At 52.9% G+C, this 22582-nt stretch overlaps 1 protein-coding gene across 9 annotated transcripts in view; it reads right to left on the reverse strand.

Moving 5' to 3' along the window:
- The window catches only part of fgfr2 (fibroblast growth factor receptor 2), a 35192-nt gene extending 13046 nt beyond the window's left edge, over positions 1-22146 (reverse strand). For 2 of the 9 annotated variants that reach the window (XM_066693259.1, XM_066693257.1), the window contains exons 1-8: positions 21590-22146; positions 17600-17833; positions 13131-13397; positions 12325-12399; positions 9392-9561; positions 8220-8343; positions 3503-3693; positions 1871-2015 (exon numbers count right to left, since the gene is read on the reverse strand). In XM_066693259.1, coding sequence (XP_066549356.1) covers positions 1871-2015; positions 3503-3693; positions 8220-8343; positions 9392-9561; positions 12325-12399; positions 13131-13397; positions 17600-17762 — 1135 coding nt within the window. In that variant the 5' untranslated portion in view covers positions 17763-17833; positions 21590-22146. Of the gene's footprint in view, positions 1-1870; positions 2016-2606; positions 2746-3502; positions 3694-8219; positions 8344-9391; positions 9562-12324; positions 12400-13130; positions 13398-17599; positions 17834-21589 lie in introns of all 9 variants that reach the window. The other 7 variants (XM_066693260.1, XM_066693258.1, XM_066693265.1 and 4 more) reach the window with 5 other exon arrangements.
- Between the last annotated feature and the right edge of the window lie 436 nt (positions 22147-22582).

Raw genomic sequence — 22582 nt, forward strand, 5'->3', positions numbered from 1 at the left:
TCCACCGCGGTGCTGGGCGGCTCCGAGGGGCCTCTCCTGAGTCTGCCTTCCTGCCAGATTGTGTGCAGTACAAACAGTGCAAACGATTAGTCTTCGTGTGTGAATCTGCACATGCAGGGATGCGGGGACTGTGTCTTTAATACGAGAGAAGAACAAGCTCTTTCTTCTCCGCGAGGGGGACGTCTCTCCGTCACAGAGGCTGCGTGTGCCAGGTGTGGAGAGACGACTTCCACAGGCACCGTCCCTATGTCCCGAGAGAGACGTCCGTCTGACAGCGTAGAGGACCCGTCCCGTGGGGGGTCTGTGCCACACTGCCAGCGACGAGACCAGTGGGTTGCGAAAGACCAGCGCACATCTGTGCACTTTTAAAAGCTCTGAAACCACCGGTGTGTGTGTGGTTCGGATTAAAGCACCGGCAGGGGAGCGAGAGATTGAACGACACACTGGAGACTCATTCACAGCAGCAGGACCGGGGGGAGACGGGGCTTGTTTATTCGTGTTGTTTTCATTTTGATTTCTTTTTTCTGTCTCTTTGTTTTGTGTGTGAGGGCTTGGCGTGTCCGTGGGCCTGTTTGTCATGAGGAGTGAATTCAGCACAAGGCAAACGGAGCCAGCGCAGCTAATTTAATCTGCAGTCACAGCGAAGGGATGGGTCTTGGAAACGCACTGCAGCTCCCTCGAGCAAAGTGCCATGTCGTCAGAAACAGAGAGCTTCTCACTGCAGATTTCTGGCTTGAAAACGGCTGCGCCAGTGTCCTATACTTTGCCAGACAGAGAAACTGTGGCTAAAAGCATTTAATAACTGCAAGTTATTAGAGACTTCAGAAGTAACGCATCTCATTTGTGTCACGCGTGTCACTCGGGTTGTGTCAGTCCACAGCAGAGCTCTCCAGCTGGAGTCACTCTGCAGCGCTGAACACATGGACTTCAAACTCGCAGCACGTCGTACATCACCGTGACTCCAGCTGGCTCTCGCCTATCTTCCTCCTGCCAACCGTCTCCTCCTTTGTGTAGATCCTTGGAAGCGACAGAGAGTATTGGCTTTACTCTCCCCAAACGTAGAAAATACATGTTTAAGGGGTTAAAAAATCCCACCAGTTTCAGTAACTGTTTCTTTCTGTTTAGTTTTTTTGTCTTGGTCTTTTTTTGCTTTTGGAACGAGGAAAAGAATTATTGAAAATGAATAAATGCATAAATCAATGGATTTTGGGCGTGACCCAGCCCCAGTGTGCCGCGGGCAGCAGCTCCTGTCCCTGGGGAGACAGCGCTGTCCCGGCCCGCAGCGGCGCAGCAACACAGAGCCCATTGTTGGGCTGCGGAGACGCCGGGCTCCCGGGAGCGTCCCGGCCAACACACTGACAACTGAGACCGCCCGGCCTGGCCAGGGGTGTGTGGGGATAGACTTTCCCTCCTTTATGTCACAAGTTGGCAATCATCAGGTGGATAAGCACAGCTGACTGCCATGTCTCTGAGGGGGGCTAGAATGACATCGCCAGAGAGTGAGGCGGCGCGGACTCAGAGAGAGAGAGAGAGTCTCACAGGAAACATACATCCCATACAGCGAAGTCAGAGTGGACAGCACAGACAGCACAGGGACGGACGGACAGACAGAGACACCCAGAGCGAAGACACGCTGCTTCCGAATCCAAAGAGACTGACCTCTCTGCCTGTTTCACCACATTTAACCAAAAGGAAAATAACCAGGGCAGATATATAATTTATTCAGTTTTCGTATCTATTTCTTTCTTTTAGGTTCTTATTAACGGTCAGTCTCTTCTCCCTCGAAAGCATTGCGGTCGATCTCTTTAAAACTCATCAGCAGTAACAGTCGAAGGACAGGGAAACACCATGGAAAGACAGCAGTTTATACCTGGAAGAACCGTCAACCATGCAGTGTGATAGGAGATCCCAATAGAATTCCCCGCCAAGCAGGTATACTCCCCCGCGTCCTCGAAAGTAACATTGGGCAAATAGAGAACCTCAATCTCTTTGTCCGTGGTGTTAACACCGGCGGTCTGGGAGCGATGGGGGGAGGAGAGGAGGAGGAGGAGGAGAGGACGAGAGGAAACAAGCACAGAGATGGTGAGACCCTTCAGGTGGCGTCCTCAGCGGCAGCCCCGGTGAGAGCGTGAGGCGCAGGGGAGCGGAGAGGAAGGACCCCCACACACGCCACCCCCCGCGCCGCCACAGCCCGAGGACGCGGCTCTCACACGGAGAGGGAAGGAAACACACAGATTTAAACCGCTACACAAGTTCCTGGCCACCCGTCACCAAGCCCCCCGTCCACCGCAGACCCTAGCATGCACACAGACTGGACAGAACATGGAGAAAGCCCTGCGCTCCGGCACTGCCCTCTACAACGTGGGGTGGGGGGCCGGGGAGAGAGAGGGGGAGCGAGGGATGAGAGGTGTTGTGAGAGAGGCAGGGCGGTGCGGCAGGGTTTTTCCATGGCGGCCGGCACAGAGCCAGTGGGCGGCCGGAGCAGGAGGAGAGGGAGCAGACCACGAGCCCAGTGACCCAGCCCAGAGTGCCCCGCCCGGGCAGCACCACACACCCACACCCGCCGGCCCGGCCCGGAGAGGGGCGCGGGGAGGCTTTCTCTTTACCTGAGAGGACCGTGAGCCAGGCGGACTGGTTAACCTCCCCAATATAATTGGAGACTTTACATATATACTCCCCCGCGTCCTCCAGAGTCACATTGCGCAACGTCAGCACCTCCACATCAGAGCTATTAATTCCTGATCGCTAGAGCGGGAGAATGAAGGACAAAAGGACAACACAGCGTTACAACCTGCCTCCACGGCCCCCGAGGAGGGACGCATCAGGGAGCGCTACCCGCAGGACACGCACTCCTCTCTCTGTGTCCTGTTTCTGTTTGTTTGTGCTCCTCCTAAACTGCGATGTGTTGCACAGCTGTGGCGAACTGTGCTGGTGTGAGATCTCTCCCTGGGTCGCTGGAAAACCGTGATTCACAAACCCACAAATTGCTGGCAGATGTCGGTTTCTCGGCACACAAGAGAGCATCTCTGTATCCTCGGCCCTGGCCAATAATGCCATTTGACAGTTGCTCCCTCGGGCGGAGCACTCTGCCGCAGTGGGGGTGCTGAGCTCTCCACAGAGATACATGGGTGCATGGGTGTCTCTGTAGCACAGACCCTCTACTTCTACCCCATTGAACCTCCTGAACCCTGCCCCTACATCTCGACACTCAACTCTGTCTATCGTCACCTGTAAACAATACGTTAAGTGAACCAGCCTGGCAGAAGACTAGCAGATCGCCCTCCAATCAAAATGATTTACAACAATCCCCTCCATCCCAGGGGCTCCTAAACCAGGGAGGCCTGTTCCTAATCAACTGCTGAGAGATCAAAACTTAAAGTCTAGAGCAAATAACACAATATCTCTCTCTCTCTCTCTCTCCGTTTGTGGTCCCTAGCCCTACGCAAGATGGCCGCCAAGACACTCCAGCAGGAGTCGCGGGTGTGATTGCGCCGGGTCTTACCTTGAGCACACGGACGTAGGGGTGTCCGTCGGGGCCATAGCGGCTGCCGTTCTTCTCGATGTGCTGCAGCCACTGGATGTGCGGCTGCGCATCGCTGTACACCTTGCAGACAAAGCGGGCGTCCTCTCCCACGCGCACCGTGGCATTGGCTGGCAGCCCGGCCTGCAGGATGGGCCGGTGGGGGGAGCGCTCTGCAATGCAGGGGGAGGAGACAGACATCCAATTAATTAATCGATTCCATTCATTAAGTCATTCCCCTGCCAGGAGACTCGGAGCTTGTTACCCTGCTCATGATGTTCCCGTCTCCTGTGTGTTTTACTGGCACAGAGAGAAAGCTCCTCTGGAAATGCCCCCCGAAACCCTGTGCCCCTTTCAATACTCCCGCCCCTCACAGAACACAGCCATGTTTATTTTGTATTTGAGGACACAAAGTTAGCAAAGCCCCTCGTGATGCTCGGTATCCATCAGCTGTGAAGTTGATCATTACCAGCATTAAACTCCCCAAATGCATTCTCAGAGTAAAGAGAAGTGCTGTTCATTAAAAATGGGTTCATAAACACGGCCGTTGGGATTATGTCTGCCTCACACCTGCTTGTGTTCAATTTTTAAATCACACATCGTCCCCGGAGCCGTCTGTGAAACCGCTGGACACTCGCTGTGCCGAGGCAGGGCCTGCCGGTGTAGCCGACGTGTTCGGGACCGGCGAGCAACAATCTCCTCGCACACACAAGCAGGCTGCTCCTCCCAGGAACTCATTTTCCCTCCGGCTTTTATTGCATTACGTCAGTTTTAATTCTTCGAAGGAAAAAAACCCAAAAGTGCTCGTGGCTCTCTCTCCACTGGGCCTGACTCCGCCCCCTTCCCCCGGCCGGCCAGACGGCAACACTTCACAACCCTCGGGAGGGCCATTACCGCGCATTACGGCCCAGGCCCCTTCAGGGTTAACTGATGTTTCAGTAAACTACTTCAAGGTACACTTACTCTGCTGCATTCTTTCACCAGCAAACATACCGGCTGCGAATCCAAACAACGCTGCCTCTCAACAATGCAGCCTTTCACACACTTAATGGGGCTGCCGGCCCACCGGCCTGCGTCTGCCGGGAGCACACAGCGCTGACGTCAGCTGTCGGACCCCCCTGTACCGCGCCTGCCTGCTCTGAGGAGGTGGAGGGGGTTGTGCGGCCGCGAGGGTCTTGTGTAACTCCCCAGCAGAGCCCAACGTCTTGACCAGGGCAGGGGGTCCTGTCTGCGGCTCGGGGCGGTGCGGCCCGGCAGGGTGAAGGAACAGCCACACATATTTTACTCTTCCCTTATGTTTTGTATGATTGTTACAAGGTTTGTACTATCAATTGTATTATTACTGATGTTTATCTAAGTTCGTATGTCTATGTTTCTCTTAATGTCATTTGTTGCAAACAGCGCAATCAATAATACTAACTGAATTGGACCTGAACATATATGTACACACACACGCATACAACAGACAACACTTTTCACTGCTTCACTTTTGCTCTTTACAAATCAAATCAAGCTAAAGTTCCTCCTTCCGAAAAAGTATTTAAAAACCAAATGATTTCTCTTCTGCGCCCTTTTCTCATTGCGTCTTTGACACTTAATAACTCAGCAAAATTAATGATGAATGAAAAACAAATCAAGGACACTTTGGGAGAATCCCACCAAGAAATCAGCTTTTCCAAAACAACACACCTCGAGATGGTCGCCACCAGAAAAGGGCGCTATATGACAGAAATGCTGCTGGGGAGTGGCGCTGCGTCTGAACACACACCTGAACACACACAGCCCTTGCTGCTAATCTTGGCCAGACTGCGCTGTTTGTTTTATGTGTCTGAAATTTGTACTTTAATGGCAAGTTTCTCATGCCTCAGCAAAGGCAAAATAAAACACAGCTCAAGCAACTGCGTACCAAAACTCATGCGTCGAAAATCTTTTGTCCGAAATGAAAGAGTTTGGAAAAAGTAAATATTGTGATTAAGGAGGGGAAAAAAAAATAAGAAAAACGTTGAAAAGGCTTTCTGATGCTCAAGACAAACATTGTGTTTGTATTTGTGCGTTCTTGTGTTTGTGTGTTTTGGAAACCAGAGAAGAAACCAAATTACAGGCAAAGAACTCCTCACAAACAACATATATCAGATTCTATAAAAACCCACATCAAAGCATTGCTCTGGAGGTCTTCTGGAACGGGAGTCTATGAAATGATAGATCTGTAGAGGGTGGCGCTGTAATGCAATCCCCCCCCGGAGGAGCGTCGCCCCCATGCGCCGTGAAGCCCCCATGGGAGGCCAGCGCAGATCCCTCTATCACCTGCCAGCTTCAGAGTGGCCGAGCACAGAGCAGGAGAGAACTGTGTCTCTGCACTGTCCACCGTCCTCCGAGCCGAGAGAAATGCGTCTCTGCCCAGTTTATTATAACAATGTCCTTCTCAGACATACAGGCCCGTTCACACCACTTGCGTTCAGTGTTTAAACCCTGAACACCAGCTTCTTAAACAGCCCGCGGACACAGCGCATTCCGCTGGTGGGGGGGGGACTGCGGCTGCGCCGTGTGCAGAGTGAACTCTCCCTACCCTGTCTGCCACCGCCGGCCCGGCGCGGGGGTCGTGGCTGTGCTGCGGGAGGCCGGGGGGGCGCCGGTCTAGGCTGCTCTATTGTGCGTGCTCTGCGATGTGGAGACACCGGGGGGGCCAGAGGAATTAAATCAGATGGGGGAGACAACGTGGCCTCTGCTAATTACGGTCACACAGCTCCTGCCAAGCATGGCGGTCTGAGCCAGGGCCACGTCACCCAGGCTTCTCTCTGACAGGCATCATAACCCTTCTGCACACACAAGACAGCCCGGCCCGGTCCGATCACTGCCAGGCCCTGCGATGCTGTGCCCCTATCGACTCACGAACGGCGTCTGGCCAGACCCCGACAGACGGATCGTTTCCAGTGTCAGAGCTCGTCACGGAAGCAAAATTAACCAGAAAATAAAAGGCCGGCGTGCAACCTGCTCGTTACTTTAATTGTCATCTCCGGCTTCTTATCACGGATCGAGAGCTGTGGGTGACCTTACTGTAAGTCACCATATTAAAGCCTCGACCTGCCAGTATCAGTGAATCGCAAGTCACAAACCCGTACCCCGTGGCATTCGTGTTTATAAACGGCCCAATCTGATGCCAGATTAAACTGTGGGCTCTATAGGGTTGTACTTTGCTGTTCGCGGACAGGTCAAAGTTTTGCACGCCAGGCCGTTCCTTTAAAAAGATAAATAAATGAATAAAACTATTTGGTCACTGATCTACAAGACTGCGTGTCCACAGAGAGCTAAACATTTACCCATCCTGAACCTGCGGGTCACTGAGCCGGGAGCGTTTCCTTTCAAACACGCTGGCAGAACTGGCCTGAGAGTTTGAGCCCAGGCAGCAGTCAGTCGGTGTCTGAAGACGAGAGAAACCTCGCCCCCATCAGAGACCCAACCCAGAGCCTTCCACAGCCAGACACTCACTTTATTACTTTCCTTTAAAGAAAGAAGGATCGGAGAAAAGAGTCTGAGTTACAAACAAAGCTGGGCTAATCCCAGACAGGCGATCTGAATGTGAAAGGGTCAATAAAGCATCTGAATAAACAGAGACCCATTTCCCTTCCTCCAGCAGCTCCAGACAGCAGCCCTCTCAGCGGTCAGCGTTCACCGGGCGGCTCACTGGGCCGCGCTGGGGATCGCACAACACAAACAAATTGGGTTTGAGTTCAACACAAACAAAAGAATTGTATTTGTATTGTTATTTATTTGTTTGGCATTCCTCGCTTTGTTTGGAGCTGGGACTCAGCTGGAATCTGGGGTCAGCCGTGAAGGGCAGCACGCAGTGCCAGAGCCAGGCTGCGGTTGGGGGACAGACCGGGTTTGGAAACCCGACCTCGGCACAGGTCTGGTGCAGCACCGACAGAAAAAGCACCATCAAAACACGAGGCAGAGCAAAAGCCTGACTACGATAGATCCTGGCTCAGTCCGACTCGTACATCACTCTGCTGCTGCAGACGTTGGGAGGGGAGACCCGGAGCGGGCAGGACTGGTGCCGCAGTGGACTGGGCTCTCCACTTCCCATGAACGCCGCGCCAATGCAACACCGCTATGCACCGCTCACTCCCTCCTTCCCTGGGCTCAAACGCAGACAGACCTTTTCCCAAACTCTCTACAGACAAATGCCAGGCTCCCCCACCCGCCCAGCTGCGGATGGGCTGTCAGGAATGGGCCAGGAGGTCCGCCTGTGGCGTTCCTGTTAATTGAGTGAGTGTGAGTGAGAGTGTGACACAGTGTGTGAGAGAATGAGTGTATGAGAGAGTGAGTGAGAGAGTGAGAGAGTGACCTCACTTCTTTGTGATCTGACAGATGAGTGTGTTTGTGGTTTGCTGTTTCCCTCTCCTGCCTGCGCTTGTGTGTGTTCTGTGTGTGTGTGTGTGTGTGTGTGTGTGTGGCACTTGGGCGATTGGCAGAGTGGCAGCGGGTGGAGAAGGTCGTGAATCCCCCCTGAGTGCCCCTGACCTGCCTTGACCCGTCCCCCCCTGGCCCTGTCACTCTCGACACACACACGGGCAGCTCTCCCCGACACCCGCTTGACGAGCCACACAGCCTGGCACCAGGACAGCCCTACTGAGCTCCAGCGGCACACTGAACTGGCAGAACCAAACCGCACAGCGAGAGAGAGGACCCAGCAACTCACCGACCACGTCCAGGGTGTAGGTGTGGTTGATGACCCCGTACTCGTTCTCCACCACGCAGGTGTAGTTGCCCTTGTCCGATGGCACCACGCTCTCCATGATCAGGGTCCAGTGCTGGTGTCGGACCTGTGGGGAGAGCAGAAGCACTACTGAGAACAGCTGAGCCTCATGAAAATGAAGCAGCCAGGGTTGAGCTGAAGGAGAAGGCTGAGTTTGTTTTAATGATTAATTTAAGGCTGTGAGTGTGTCCCAGGTTTGCTCTCTGCCACTACACAACACAGAGCAGTTGTGGGGGCAGGCCTGGCTCTCTCACACTCTCTCTATGTGGGGTCTGCTCCGCCAGCCTCATTTCCGCAAAACAATCCTCGGCCTGTAGACAGACACATCCTTCAAGGGCAGGTGTGAGCAGCGGCCTCCCCCCGGGCCAAGCAACACCCCTCCACACTGCGGCAGGACCCGGTCGGGAGACCGGCACACGAGTTTAGGACGGTTTTGGTAATTGCAGTGTTGTTGCTACCCTTGTTATGTTGTGCGTGTGTGAAACAGTATGAAGACACTACATTCGATTTGGATAAAGGCATCAGCTGAATAATATTCCTATTCATCTTCGTAAATAAAATAACGTCGTGTCTCTGCCTCTCAGAGTCCTCCGTCAGACAGACTTCTGAACTTAAAACTTCCCTTCCTTGTGCTAAAGAATTGGAAGTCACATCACACAGAAACTGCACATGCTTATCTATGACTCCTGCGCTCAGGAATTAAAAGAGCAAACAGAAAAACCTTCCCAGGCACTTTACACTGTTTTCCCTCTGTTTTGTGTGTGCAAATACGACTTTGGCCAGGTATAGACCCGGGAACAAAGGCTCCGGTCTCTGGTTAAACATTAACTGTGCTCTGGTGTCTAAATGTCCATTGAGGGTGAGCGAGGCTCTCCAGTCGGGGGGGAGGGGTGGCACTGTGATAAACTGTTACAGAAAGCACACTTTGTTTTGCCCAAAGCTCAAGAGAGAGGAGAGGAATCCTGCCCGCAGGCCACCCCTCAGCCCCGAGCTGCGCTGGATGTTTGGACAAATTAAAAAAATGTCATTATTATTTCATTAAACCAATATCAAGAATACAGCTGAGCGAAGAGTAAAACCACCCACACAGGAACACTCAAACAGGCTGTGCCTACCTTGTAGCCCCCCATGCGATCCTCCTGCCGGAAGTTCTTGCCGTTCTTCAGCCACCGCATGCGTGGCCGCGGGTTCCCCCCCGCCGCGCACCGGAACTTCACCGTGTTGGCAGCGGGAACGGCGTGCAGCTTCTTCTCCATCTTCTCTGGCATCGTCCAGTATGGCGCCCCTGCGGACAGAGAGGCGCGGTCAGAGCAGAGACACTCAATGGCCAGGGCTCTGTCAGGGAGCATGTGAGCTGGTGAGGGCAGGCGGACCATCACCCTGTACTGAGGTGTGCGTCAATGACCCAACGCAGCGGCGTCTGAGCCCAGAGAGAGAGGAGTTGATGTTCTCTGGTCTCCATCGCCAGCTCCACACAGCAGGACAGACTCAAGATCAGACTGAAGCTGCCAGCTCTGCTCATACGCGATTCATATCCAGAGATCATCAAAAACAGCGTGAAGACCCTCCAAGAGGCTATACATGAAGTAGGGACGGCTTCAGTCAGATGGGTCAATTACAACCTGAACAAAATCCAGGACTGACGTCTGCACCAAAATCTCCCGTCCCTGAACTGGGGCAAGATTTGAATAAAGAGAAAAGGCAGAGCTTGTGTGTGGAGTGTAGGACTCCTGTTACGGAAAGGTATTGAGTTCTGGCTGGAGAATTCAATGGGTTATTTTTTTCATTTCAGGTATTCCCTCCGTCACGTAAGTCTTGGCCCTGTCTGAGTTCCCACCCTTCTCTCGGAGCTGAGGACGCTCGACCCCCCAGCACCCCCTTAACTGCACCGCCAGGCGGAGGGAGGCGACCGGGCTGCTCTGTGCTTGCCTCTAGGGTTTCACACGCTGCAGGCGGGAGGACCACGTGGAGGTGAAGAGGAGGAGGAAAAACACACACGCTTTCCCAGAAAATTACAGGCTCTATTTACAGTAAATTAGATACAGCCCGAAATATGAAGGAAGCTTCTAAACTGGGCTTCGCACCGCAGTGGCACTTCCTGCCCAAACACACCATCCCTGAGCACCGAGAGCCGGGACACGGGCTGAGCTCTCAGCAGCACCCCGATCCCCACACGAAGGCCGGGGACAAGGACAGGGACGAGGACAGGGACGAGGACAGGGACGAGGACAGGGACGAGAAACCACACTGAGCCTCCAGGAACATGAACACCACTCTTCCGCTCCCCTCTCCTGTGGTCAGGAGGTCACTGTGCCTGACCCTGCTCTCGGTGATTTACACACTGCCCTGCGGTGGGCTGTAACAGTAGCACACTCAGCCTCACACAAGGGTTCCCAGCACATTCCCCACTGAGGTCACACACTCACTGCGTTGTTCAGCTGGGGGTCAGTGCAGGAGGAGGGAGAGGAATGCACATGGGATTGAGGATGAACAGAACGCACTGACCCTGGCTGTGCCGGAGGTCCCGAGCCCAGCGCCTCCACAGCCGGGCAGCTGCTGTCCAGGCGGCCAGTGGCCATCAAAGGCGCTCCCAGCCCACCTGGCCGGAGGGGCAAACATCAAAGGGCTGCCCTTGCTGCCCCCACAGTTCACCCAGGAACCTGTCGCTCTTTTCCCAGGGAGGTGGTGAACGGGTTGGGGATGACATTGTGGACGAGACACAACCTTCTTACGCTCTCAAACCGGCGAGTCCAGGTGCGGCGAGAAACAGACCGAACAGAAGCTCATCGTAAGCCGTCAGCTGACCTCCAGTGCCAAGACTCCGCTCTCCAGCACGAGACACTCTCAGTGTCCTTCACACAGGATCTGCTGTGCCAGTGTACAATCGGGAAGCAATTGCTGCAGCCCCCGTTGACCCCGTTGCAAACGCAGGGGGCTTCATTTGAAGTGTGCTGATGAACAAGGAGCCAGTAACTCATTACTCATGAAACCTCGCCGGCTTCGCAGCTGAATATCTGTACAGAACTAGGGGGGAAGAGAGATGCCCGAGCCAAAACCAAAACAAAACTACCCACACACACATATTTAAAGAAAAGAAAAAGAGCTGAAAATGTGCATTTGCGGGTTTGCTGAGCTGCAGCTACCAACTAAATTAACAACCAACTGACTATGCTGCTCCTACATCGCTGCAGCCCGAAGAGCTGTTGATAATCAGGAGAGATTCCCCGGTCGTCTCCTCCAATAAATCTGCTCCAGCGCCGGGCTCTTATCAGCGCCTGAAAGTGGTCTCGAAATGTTCAGGACAGCTGGGTCAGAAACTCTACCCGCTGGCCGAGCCTCTCCAAGTACAATACTCGAGCCAGGATCCGCGCCAGCTCTCCGCTGCGCTGACAGAGCTTGGGCCCGGGCCAAGCAAGCCCTGAACTTAAAAGCTTAAAATATTCAGCTTGAATTTTAAACCAGGAAACCCGATCTCACTGCCAGTACAGTTTTCTCTTTGTTTTCAAACAGCACACCAGCAAAAAAACAGCAAAGCAAAAAAAAAAAAAAAAAAACGTCTTTCATACTTAATGAATTTAAACCAATTATAGCAGTCTGTCAAGAATCCGGGCTGTTAGAAAAAGCAAGACGTGCATTGAATTAAAAAAAAGCTGGAACCCCGGCTCCTGCAGGCCCTCAGTGCTGAGCAGGGCAGAGCGGAGACTTCTATTCCAGACCGAGCGCCCGTAACGGAGCCGCCCATGTCCTCTCTCATAGCTGTCCAGCCCCGGCCCCTCTCCGGGCCGAGTGTGGACCTGACTGACCGCCCCCGACTCGCATGCTCTCACGGAGGAGACCACGGCACAGGGCCCCACTGCGGAGCTGCACAGGGCGCGGGAACGGAGACATTCGGGATGAGAAGGAGGCGACGGGTGAGGCTCCAAAGGGAGAGGCTCCTCAGGGGGGTTAGGGCAGAAAGAGACACATGCATTCATGCCAGTCGGAGCCGCTACAGTGTAGGTGACGTGTTAGTCCTGCCCCCTCCCCCAACCCGACCCCCCACACTTACTCATCTGCTCCCCGTCTCCGGGAACGTCCTCCGATCGCTCCGTGTCGTCCTCGTCGTCCCCTGAGGAGATGGCATCTGCAAAGAGTCCACAGTGTCCTCAGTCCCCACACACGCCTGTCCCCTCTGTCCACTCTGTGTCGCCTACAGCCCCTGCTTTGCTCTGCGTTACGTTGCAGCGCGACCCTAATACTACATTGCCACTAAGATACTACAACGCTACTTCAAGACTACAGCATTCACTGCGCGGATGTGCCACTGCGCCGCTGTGACAGAGACGCATCCCTGCACGATGCTAGGGGTCTGAAGACAGAAAGTGCGACTCTCTGTCCGTGTCCGCCTCGGCAGTTTGCCGGCCTCAGGGGAAGAGTTTACAGGGGCTGGCTGGGTGGGTTAATTCCGAGCGTGTACATCTTAAAAATCAACGTCAAATTAATGAATTAATGACCATACAGAAACAGAACGGAACAGAAAACATCTTTCTCTCCGGGTGGACGGCCCAGGGCCCTGCGGCTCTCGCTCACAACACCCATTAGAGCTTCCTCGGCCCCCCAGAGCTGCCTGGGGAGAACAGCTGTACTTCTCTGCTGCCAAGAGCGATACCGTGCAGTGGAGTGGGAATGGCACAACACAGTCCCGTGCCACCTAGACGCAATCCTCTCAATAGCACACTTTCCTGTGTCCCTACGTACAAAGACCAGCGCCTGCCTCTGGCCCTGCTGCCAGGAAGGGTGGAACTCAGTTTGGGCCGGGCTGTCTCCGAGAGTGGTAGGCAGCTGCGGGAACCCCCCACTTGGCTAGTGACTCACCTGTGACATTGACAATGAAGCAAAGCGTGTCGCTGCCTACGGGGCTAACTGTGCTGCACGCATACAGGCCCGAGTCCTTGGCAGTGGCGTCTCTAATCTGCAAGGACTCCTCTACAATGAGGGTGCGGTTGTTGGGCCCCAGCGAAGAGCCATCCTTGGTCCAGGTGATGGTGCCCTCCTTGGGCAGCGGGCAGCTCAGCTTCAGCAGGTCTCCGGGGTGAACGGAGCACTCTGTGGGCTTAGAGATTTGGTATTTGGTCGGAGGCTCTGCAGTGAGCACAGGGAGGCAGGGTGAGGGTGCGGGTGAGAAGCGGGAAGAGAGAGAGAGAGAGAGAGAGAGAGAGAGAGAGAGAGAGGGAGAGAGAGGGAGGGAAACAGGAGAGAACAGGCAACAGAGGTCAGAGAAACCACAAACCCCGGTGGATGCAGTGAAATTAACCTAAGCAGAGAGGTAAGAGCCCACAAAAAATTTAAAATAATAAAGGGTAATCAAATACCCTGTGCTGCACCCAAGAGTCAAAGATTATTATCACTATTATTATTTAAACTTTGCCATTATTTGCTCATTATTGTCTTGTAAAGCATGCAGTTACTCTGAAAGCAAGATGCACAAACATACAACAGCGCGATTGACAGTTTGGATTAATTGTAGCGCCCAGCGAAGCCCCAGCGACCCTCTTCCTGCCGATCAAATCACGGCGATGCAGCAGGACCTGCGGCTCTCCTGTGACACGGCACAGAAAGACAGTGTGGCAGGTAGCCAGATCTGCGTCTCTCAGTGCGTCTGTGTGTCCGCGGTATCCACAGTAAAGCTCCATGAGAAGGAGAGCGCGTGAGCTTTGATCCTGACGTCATTTTCTGAGCTCTTGGGTCACAGGGCACCACACGTACACCTCCTGTTCGGCCCCCTCCAGGACTGCAGCACACCACAGCCCCGGCACGCCGCTCCGTGGGCCGGGCAGTTCTGTGACGCTTACGGCTTACGAGTTATCATCTCAGTACCGTAAAACAATATTACATTTGTCTTTCTTGTATTAATAAATTCCTCAAAATGTTTGACCACACGCATGTGGTGTTTTTAAACAGAAGGACTGGCAGCCACGCAATTTCTGTTTGTTTTTTACTGTGTTGCAGATGGAAGAGAGAGAGAGAGAGGGAGGGAGGGAGGGAGGGACAGGAAAAGGGGGAAGCTGGTCATAAAATAAATGATGGAAAAAGGAGTAGATGCTCTGGATGTGTTTGAAAAGAACCGGAACGTGTTCTCGACCTGCCCTATACAGCCTTGCCATACAGCTCATCCTCTGCTAGCAATCTAGCTCTTTAACAACTCTCTCTCTCACACACACAGAGAAAGCAATGGTCTGATTCTCATTCATCAACAGAAAGAAAGGCCTCACGACCTTATGAAAGACAGACAAGGTGGCGGAGACACCGCAGAGGGGTTTTAAATGCTACACAGAGGCGCCATTAGCGTCGACAGCAGCAGCAGCGCCTCTGAAATCCACACTTCCTGTTGCCGGGTCTCCGCACATGCTTCACGGCGGGCCTGGCTTTAATTAAGTACCTATTTTCCAAGCTCTCCTGGCGTGACACTGATAGCCCCCTTTTGCAATTGTATCTGCGCCGTAGATCAGACGCCCGCCCCCAACCTCCTGCTGAATGCAGACACAAGCCCCTGTGCGGTGAGAGATACCTGGGCTCAGCTGAGCGATTGTTGCGGCCATCGAGCACAACTACACAACCAGCAGCGGCAGCAGCATAACTACAGCAGGCTAGCCCCTCTCCACCCCACCCCCATACCCCCGTCCCACATCTGCTCAGCTCTTCAGCCCTGCGCTCGCTCGCTCTCGCCTCGCCTGCGGTCAGGAGGTCACCCTGCCCTGACCTGACCCACCTCTCTCCGCACTCCTCCCACTCTCCCTCTCTCTCCCCCTTGTTCTCTCTCCCTCTCTCTCCACCACAGCTGGCCCGGCCCTGACCAGCAGTCACAGGCCGGCCTGCATGCCCGATTATTCATGGGAACCCCTGGCTGCCCTGGCTGAGCAAGAGAGAGACAGGCGCTGATTCTCTGTTCGCAGCGCAGGGGGCCTGGCTGTAAGGGATCCTCAGCCCTGTCTGCCCCCCCCTCACAGGACCCTGCGTGTGAAGACACTTATTTCCCGAAAGCGCCTCTCACTGCCGCCGCCTGTATTGGCAATTAGCAGCTCCAGTGCAGGGGACCGACAGCGCCGCGTCTCCGAGCGCCGCCCAATAAACAGCATCCCGTCCTCTCCACACGTTATTAGCAGCTCCTGCACAGGGATGACAGCGTGAAGCAAATCCCAGGGGCCCGGAGATGCAATTCTCACCCTGCCGGCCTCTCCTGTCCTCTCTCTCTCTCTCCATTACTGATTACCCCCCAGGTAAGATAAACACTGACGGGGGGAGGGAGCTGTGAAACTCATCACAGACAGACAAACATCAAGGCCAGCATTCCCATTCACACAGACCCACAGAGCTCTCTGTCTCTCTCACACTCTCTCCTTCTCCCTCTCCCTACTTGAAATTTTCTTTATCTGTCTCCCTACTTGAAATTCAGTGGAGAGACCACTTGATCACCGCAGCCCGTTTCAAACCCGTTTTGCTCGAGTCACTGCGGACACCCGTGCAGCGCTGAGCTCCCTGGGACGCTGGTGCTGGTTCCAGACATTGGTGCTAGTTCCAGACGCCAGCCGGACCCCTCCCTGCCTGCAGAGTATTTTTATTCCCCAGGATCTATTTCTGCGTCAAAACACGAGAGGACACAACACACAGCTAGGCATCCCGCTAGCAAAACTGCAATTTACACAAATATACACCCAACTGTAGTGAGCAGTGAGGAGCTGGCAGCCGTGGCGGTGGGCACAGGGAGGACACCACTCGAACCCCAGCACTGAAGCCCTACAGCACCCTGTATACACAGCCCTGACACCCTGAGGACCTCACAGCGCCTGCAAACAGAGGCCATTTTCATTTCCTTGCAGCCGAAAACAGCGCTGGGCGGCATCCACTCTCGACAGCTGGTGACTGGCGACAATAGCGCGCACACACACCCTCCGGTTTATAATGGGCTGATCGCACAACAGCTCCAACAATGCGTCTTTATGGCGCTTTTATCAACAACCTGCAGAAGTCCATCACAGGAGGTGTCCGGGCTGCTTTCAGGTACATTAGCAAAGGCAAACACAAGACAATCGCCCTCCAGACACAGATAGATGGGTAATAAAGGCCCGGGCAGCGTGCTTGCTGGCGTGGTGAACAGCGGTGGAGTTTGTTTAGTGGGAGTGAGCTGCATACCTGCCAGTGCCAGAGCACAAAGCCCAGGGCGATCGCAATCTTTACAATGTGTGCGTTACTGTTCAGATTAGCCAGCGGACTCCATAAAGAGCCCCCCGGCCCGTCCCAGCACAACACTGCTGCTCCAAAACAACACGGCACTGAAAACGTGTGTTATTTAAAAATGCATTGACTAACGGTATGAAATCATCAATCATCAGCTGTTGCTCAGGGTTCCTGCTCTCCATCCCACAATGCATCAGTGAAGGGACCACAAATATACACATATATAAATATATACACACTGTAAAGACACTGGACTACCGCAGGGCCTCTCGTGGTAAAGCAACAATCTATACTTTCAGTGCATTCTCCGACAGCACAACTTTCTACACACAGAAAGTCGGATTCCCAGCAAGGCTGAAATAAGGCGAAGGTCAATGCAAAGAGCTAAAGACTAAAGAACAAACATTAGGCGTCTGCTGCGCTGCCACCCCGGCGGTTTTAAATCTAGTGAAGTGAGCCTCCTCTCCACAGACGGCACAGGGAAAGAGCTGAGCCGCGGTGTGACAGGAGAGCAAGCTGTCCCGACGCTCTGCTGAACGGCACGCTTCCCCGGTGGATTTCGTTTGCTTACAGCACTCGATGGAGCCAGGCTTGCTATCGCTTCCCTTCGAGTTCTCGTGCAATTAACCTCTCAAGCCTCGGGAATTCAAAACCACTACAATAAAGGAATGAATAAATACATACATACAGAGATAAAAAGAAAATAAAAACATTGTTTTTCTAATCGTACTTCTCGGAGGCCCTCCACTCTCCCTGACCAGCTCCCTCCCCGGCATCCCTCGGGTTTACAGTTTGCACAGAAAGAGTAAATAAAATAATAATAACAATCCCAGCCTGCAGAGTCTGGCCCCCCCATGCACCCCGTCTCTCTTCCTCCATCTCACTGGGACCCCCGCCCTGCCACACTGCCAGCCCCCAACACACACTGCTCTCCAGGGCTTTGTGGAATCAAATAACAGTGATAAGAATAATAATCGTATTGAATTCAATCAGGTTCTATACAGCCGACCCACAGAGAGGCTACTCCAAACCACCGCCGCGTCCCGGCTCTGTTCTCTCTCGGTGTCCAGTCGGACCCCCAGCGCTGGCAGCGCGGGGCAGCGGCTCACCTTCGGGTTCCAGCGTGGTGTCCTCCGTGGTGATGAACGGCGGCCTTGCCACGGAGACTGCTGCCATCGACACCACAGACAGGCACAGCAGACAAACCCAGGTGGACATGCTGTTAGTGGAGAGACCCCATGCTCCTGCGCTGCGCCCGCTCTCTGATCCCATCTGAGGGTCTCTGGCGACTCATGAACCGCGGGACTCCGACCCTGGCGCCAGCAGCGCTCGCGTCTCCAGAGCTGGGCAGCGCCGGGCCGAGGGAGAGACGGAGAGGGAGGAAGAGGGAGAGTAATTAGCCTTTGCTTCAGTAGACACTGCTCTGAACGTCAGTCTCCGCTTCTTATGTCTTTCGCTGACAGCAGCCTGCGCAGCACTTGCACCAGATATTTCTCACTTCTGTGACCAATCACCTGGGGGCAAGAGTGCAAGTGTGCCGGCAGCGCTGTGGGGACGCCTGCACAACCCCACTCTTGTGAGCCTGCCCCCTCGTCCCCTTCACCACACGCAGAGACACGCAGTCACACCGAGAGAGACACAGTCAAACTGAGAGACAGTCAACACTGAGAGAAAGGCAGTTTCAATGAGAGACACAGTCACACCGAGAGACACACAGTCACACCGAGAGACACACTGTCACACTGAGACACTCAGTCACAGACACAGCGAGGAGCAGTCAGCATGGCTCAGCCCTCCCAGAGATGGGACGGATCTTTGAAATGCTGCAGAACAAGCCTGACCACAGACATACCTAAGCGTTTACGAACTGTGTTTCAAATGAAACCCCATGTCAGCTCTTAGACTCATTTGGCTGAGCTGTCATTTAGACATTTGAAGGACAATTACATATACATAATGTTTTTTTTTTCAAGGCAAATGTGCTTCTCTTCTGTTTTCCTGCCAGAAGAAAACCTCTTTGTTGCTGTTGAGACAGTGAGGCTAATCTGAGCTTCACCTCTGCTTGTCTCTGATAACCTCAAGATCTGACTCTTTTTCACAAGCAAAGACTGAAAAATAAAGCTTTGGTAAATCCTCCTAAAGCAATATTATTGTTATTATTATTGTAGTTGTTGTTGTTCATTATTAGTATTGTTGTAACTGTTGTGAATAGTATTATTGTTAAAATTGACTAATAGTCCGTTTTATCCAATAACGCATTCTTCAGATTTTACACACAAGACCAGAATTTCACAAATAAGATCTGTGCGGCTGCCCCCTCTGTGGCAATGAGAACAGTCTGCACCAGAGACATGAAAGTACGAGAAAAAACGCTTGGAAATGATTGTCTGCAAATCAGAGCATATCACAGATGGTTTTGCTCTAGGATTGTAATGGTTATGTTACATAACAAAGCCCGGGGAAGCGGAGACCTCGGAGCTCAACCGGAGCCGCTTCAAACAGCAGCGTCGGGGCTGCACACCCGGACCCGGAGCCAGAGCCCCCCGGCGGCCCCGGTCAGCGGCCGGTCAGCGGGTCACAGGCGGCCGGTCCCTCTGCGCAGCGCCGGTTCTTTCTTTTTTGGGATGGTTTGTTTTCTTTTAAAATCCGTGTATTTTCCAACTCCAAAGACCCTATATATGATTGATGGCACTGCCAAATCTTGATTTTGGGTGGAGTATAAATCCCCGTGTGCAGTGGCGGGTGCAGGACCACGTCCCCAGACGCGCAGCCCGCCGTTTGCTCTGCTTGAATCGGTGCAGGTGAATTTCCAGGGCGATAAACAAGAACAGAAGACAGTTTACAAACGAGAGCAGATCCGTATAGATACCGATTGGCATCAACAAAGTATAAGAATAAGAAACCTTTTCCTGATTTGTATCTAGTGCGACTGCGGGCATGCAGGCATTTCAGATCCCCATTAAATCAATACTTTAATAAAACATACTGCGTTGGACGAAAACGTGGGTAGTTGGTGAAGACTGGTGTTGTTGAATTTCAGATATCACATTATAACCATGCAAGAGTCATTGCCAACACGTCTCCCGGGGTCGATCATATATGATGATACTAGATAGATATCTGACGCCTGTCAATCAACACGGCTGGTGCTTCACTGGCGACAGATCAATACATCACTGTATAACATGACCAAACCCCCGAATCGTTGGATTTATGGATATTTATTGAACAATCAGTGGGACATGTTTGCTCCCTGCAGTGATGCATGTCTGCCGGTTTACGGCCGAGTTGCACAGATTTCGCATCAGAAACGGCACTCGTGCGCACCGGGTGATTAGTTACGAGTTAGCGGCTGATTTGAGTGTCTTTCTGTCCAGTCCGGTACAGTCGCTGTGCTCTTTTCCGAGCCAATGTCTGTCACAGTGCTTTTATAGCTGCCCTTCTGTCCGGTTCAGGGCATCCATGTGGCCGTTTCCAGTCCCAGGGGAACACGGTCCAGTAGCGCAGTGACCCGTCCGGCCAGCCTGGACACAGCAGCGTCCGGTTCAGGGCATCCAGTCCCTGAGGACACGGTCCGATAATAACCAGTCCGGCCAGCTGGACACACTGCAGAGCCACCGGGCTGTGATTACGCACCTCTGTTATTGCGTTTAATGATTGATTTGCATAATTCGAGAGTTAATATAATGTAATAATAACAGTAATAATCATGTATTGTTGTTATTATTACAGGTTTCGGGTACATTTTAAATCACACGGCAACCCGTAAATACAAGAGAAATTTCGATATAAACCTAAACTTTATCTTGTGCATAACTTTCACACGTTTTAAAAGTATGCGTATTCCTTATGAGTGTGTGTTTTGTGTTGTGGACGTTATTGTACGTTTCCAACGAATAATGAGAGATTCATTATATCTTCAGTTGTTCAAATTCAAGTGCGCCAACAACCTTTTTTAAAAAAGTTTTAACTTATTTTAAACAGTAGCTTTTTTATGCAGTACATGTTTCTCCACGCCTGTCTCTCCCCTCTTTGGGGCCATGGCTCTGTATGTTTCGCCCCCCCAGTCCTCTCTCGCCCCTTCAGGACCCCGGCTCTGTAATCTGTGCCCCCCTCCCTCTCTCTCTCTCTCTCTCTCTCTCTCTCTCTCTCTCTCTCTCTCTCTCTCTCTCTCTCTCTCTCTCTTTCAATAGGCGCCCATAATTGCGCTGAGCACAAATCTCCATGCGTATTGAAATGAAGTGAGGTTTCCAGGCGCTGATTGCGTCCTATTGAAATCCAAATCCCATCCACAAGGAAAGATTTACGACCGTCACTCCACCGAAAAGGCAACTGTATCTCCTGGAATTGCTACAATAACGCAATTAAGTCAATTAAGTTCGAGTTATATACACATATTATATACACACATATGTGTGTGTGTGTATATATATATATATATATATATATATATATATATATATATATATATATATATATATATATATATATTCTATACACAAATCAAAAGAATAAAGAAAATAAGAGATGCCCACGTTGAGGGCTGTTATTGAGCTGGAGTGCCACTGGACACCAGTAACAGCCAGCAATGGCCACTGGTCTGTGGGTATCCCAGTTTCAACAGTAAAACAGCAAAGCGCCAGGACTCGCTCCTGTTCTCGCCTATGGTCTGGTTTCGCTGTTGTGTTTTTGTGTTTGTAATACTATAAACACGCAGTGGGTTTCATGAGTTTTCTTCCAGGAACTTTCTGGAATTGTGAATTGTATGGTTTTATGCGAATACACCCGCTAATCAGTATCCACAGACTGATAGAAACATTATCACAACACCACCAGTGTCAGCTGAGGTAAATGCATTCAACGACCCCCACAGGGATGCACAAAACTACGAAACTTCACACAACTGCGCTGCACTCACTGGCAGACGATCAGAAAGAGCACTTTCACCCGCAGCACCCTGCGCAACCCGCGCGGCACGATGCCCGGACCCTCACCCAGGAACGCACCCACTGCTCGGGGATGCCCTACTGACTTGAGTCGTTACCGCAGCGCAGAGCCTCTCGACCGGCTGGCGAGCGTTAGTTCACCCCAATAGTTACCTTGCGTGGAGCGTCCCGCACGGCGAGGTCCTGGCGCACCGCCGCAGACTCGGCCGATCCAGGCGCGGAGAGCGCGTCCTCCCCCACCGACACCCCCGACTTCACCGAGCGCCCCGAACCAGCACCGGGACCCAGGGGCAGACCCGAGCGACCATGACCCTCCGAGCAACTCCAATTGACGGGTTTTATATCCAAGAGAGACGGCTGCAGTTCCGAGAGATCCGGGAAAACTTTTCTCCCCCTTCTCACTCCTTCTTCTTCTTCTCCTCCTTCTCCCCCACTGCTTGGCTTCTGCTCCTTCTCTTTTTTCACTACTTCTGATCAACACAGATGAAGTGTTTTCCCCGGCGATGCAGGCTGGGCTACACCGAGAGGGACGGGTGCCTGCGCGCCGCAGGAAGGCTCTCCAAAGCGAGTAAATCCATCACACTGGGCTCGCCTGTTGTGCGTCTTCGCCCTCTCCGAGAAACTTGCTCTAATCTCGGCAGCTTTGTCAGGTTTACAAAGGTTTCTCTCTCGCTCTCTCTCTCTCTCTCGCTCTTTCTTTTCTTTTTTTTCCTCCTTACGTCCCCCCACCGACTCTCCGAGCCCCCTCCCCCGGCTCTGTGCAGTCACTCCCCCTGTAACCCGAGATGTTTCCTGGGCAGCTTTGTTTCTCGGTCCGCCCCCGCCAATCGGATCAGCCCTGCGCTCCTCGCCGCAGACGCGGGCAGCACCGGTGCGCCTCTCCGGCTGCGAGCGCCTCTGTGCCCCGACCCGCTGCTGCCACTGCGCCTCCAAGCGGCCTGAACCGGAGCTGCACTGAGATGGGGGGGGGGGGGGGTTAGAAAGCGAGTGTGTGTCAGAGAGAGAGACACGAGAGAGGGGGGATTAACTCTTTAATGGCACAACAAACTAAAACAAATACAATTTAAGCAGTTGACGATTCGAGAGCTGTTTGAAAAGCACAAGAGAGCATTTATAGCAGAGAACATGATAATTACAGCAGTGTTA

The sequence above is a fragment of the Amia ocellicauda genome, chromosome 20 (genome assembly GCF_036373705.1).
Source record: "Amia ocellicauda isolate fAmiCal2 chromosome 20, fAmiCal2.hap1, whole genome shotgun sequence".
NCBI classification, from domain to species: Eukaryota; Metazoa; Chordata; class Actinopteri; order Amiiformes; family Amiidae; genus Amia; species Amia ocellicauda.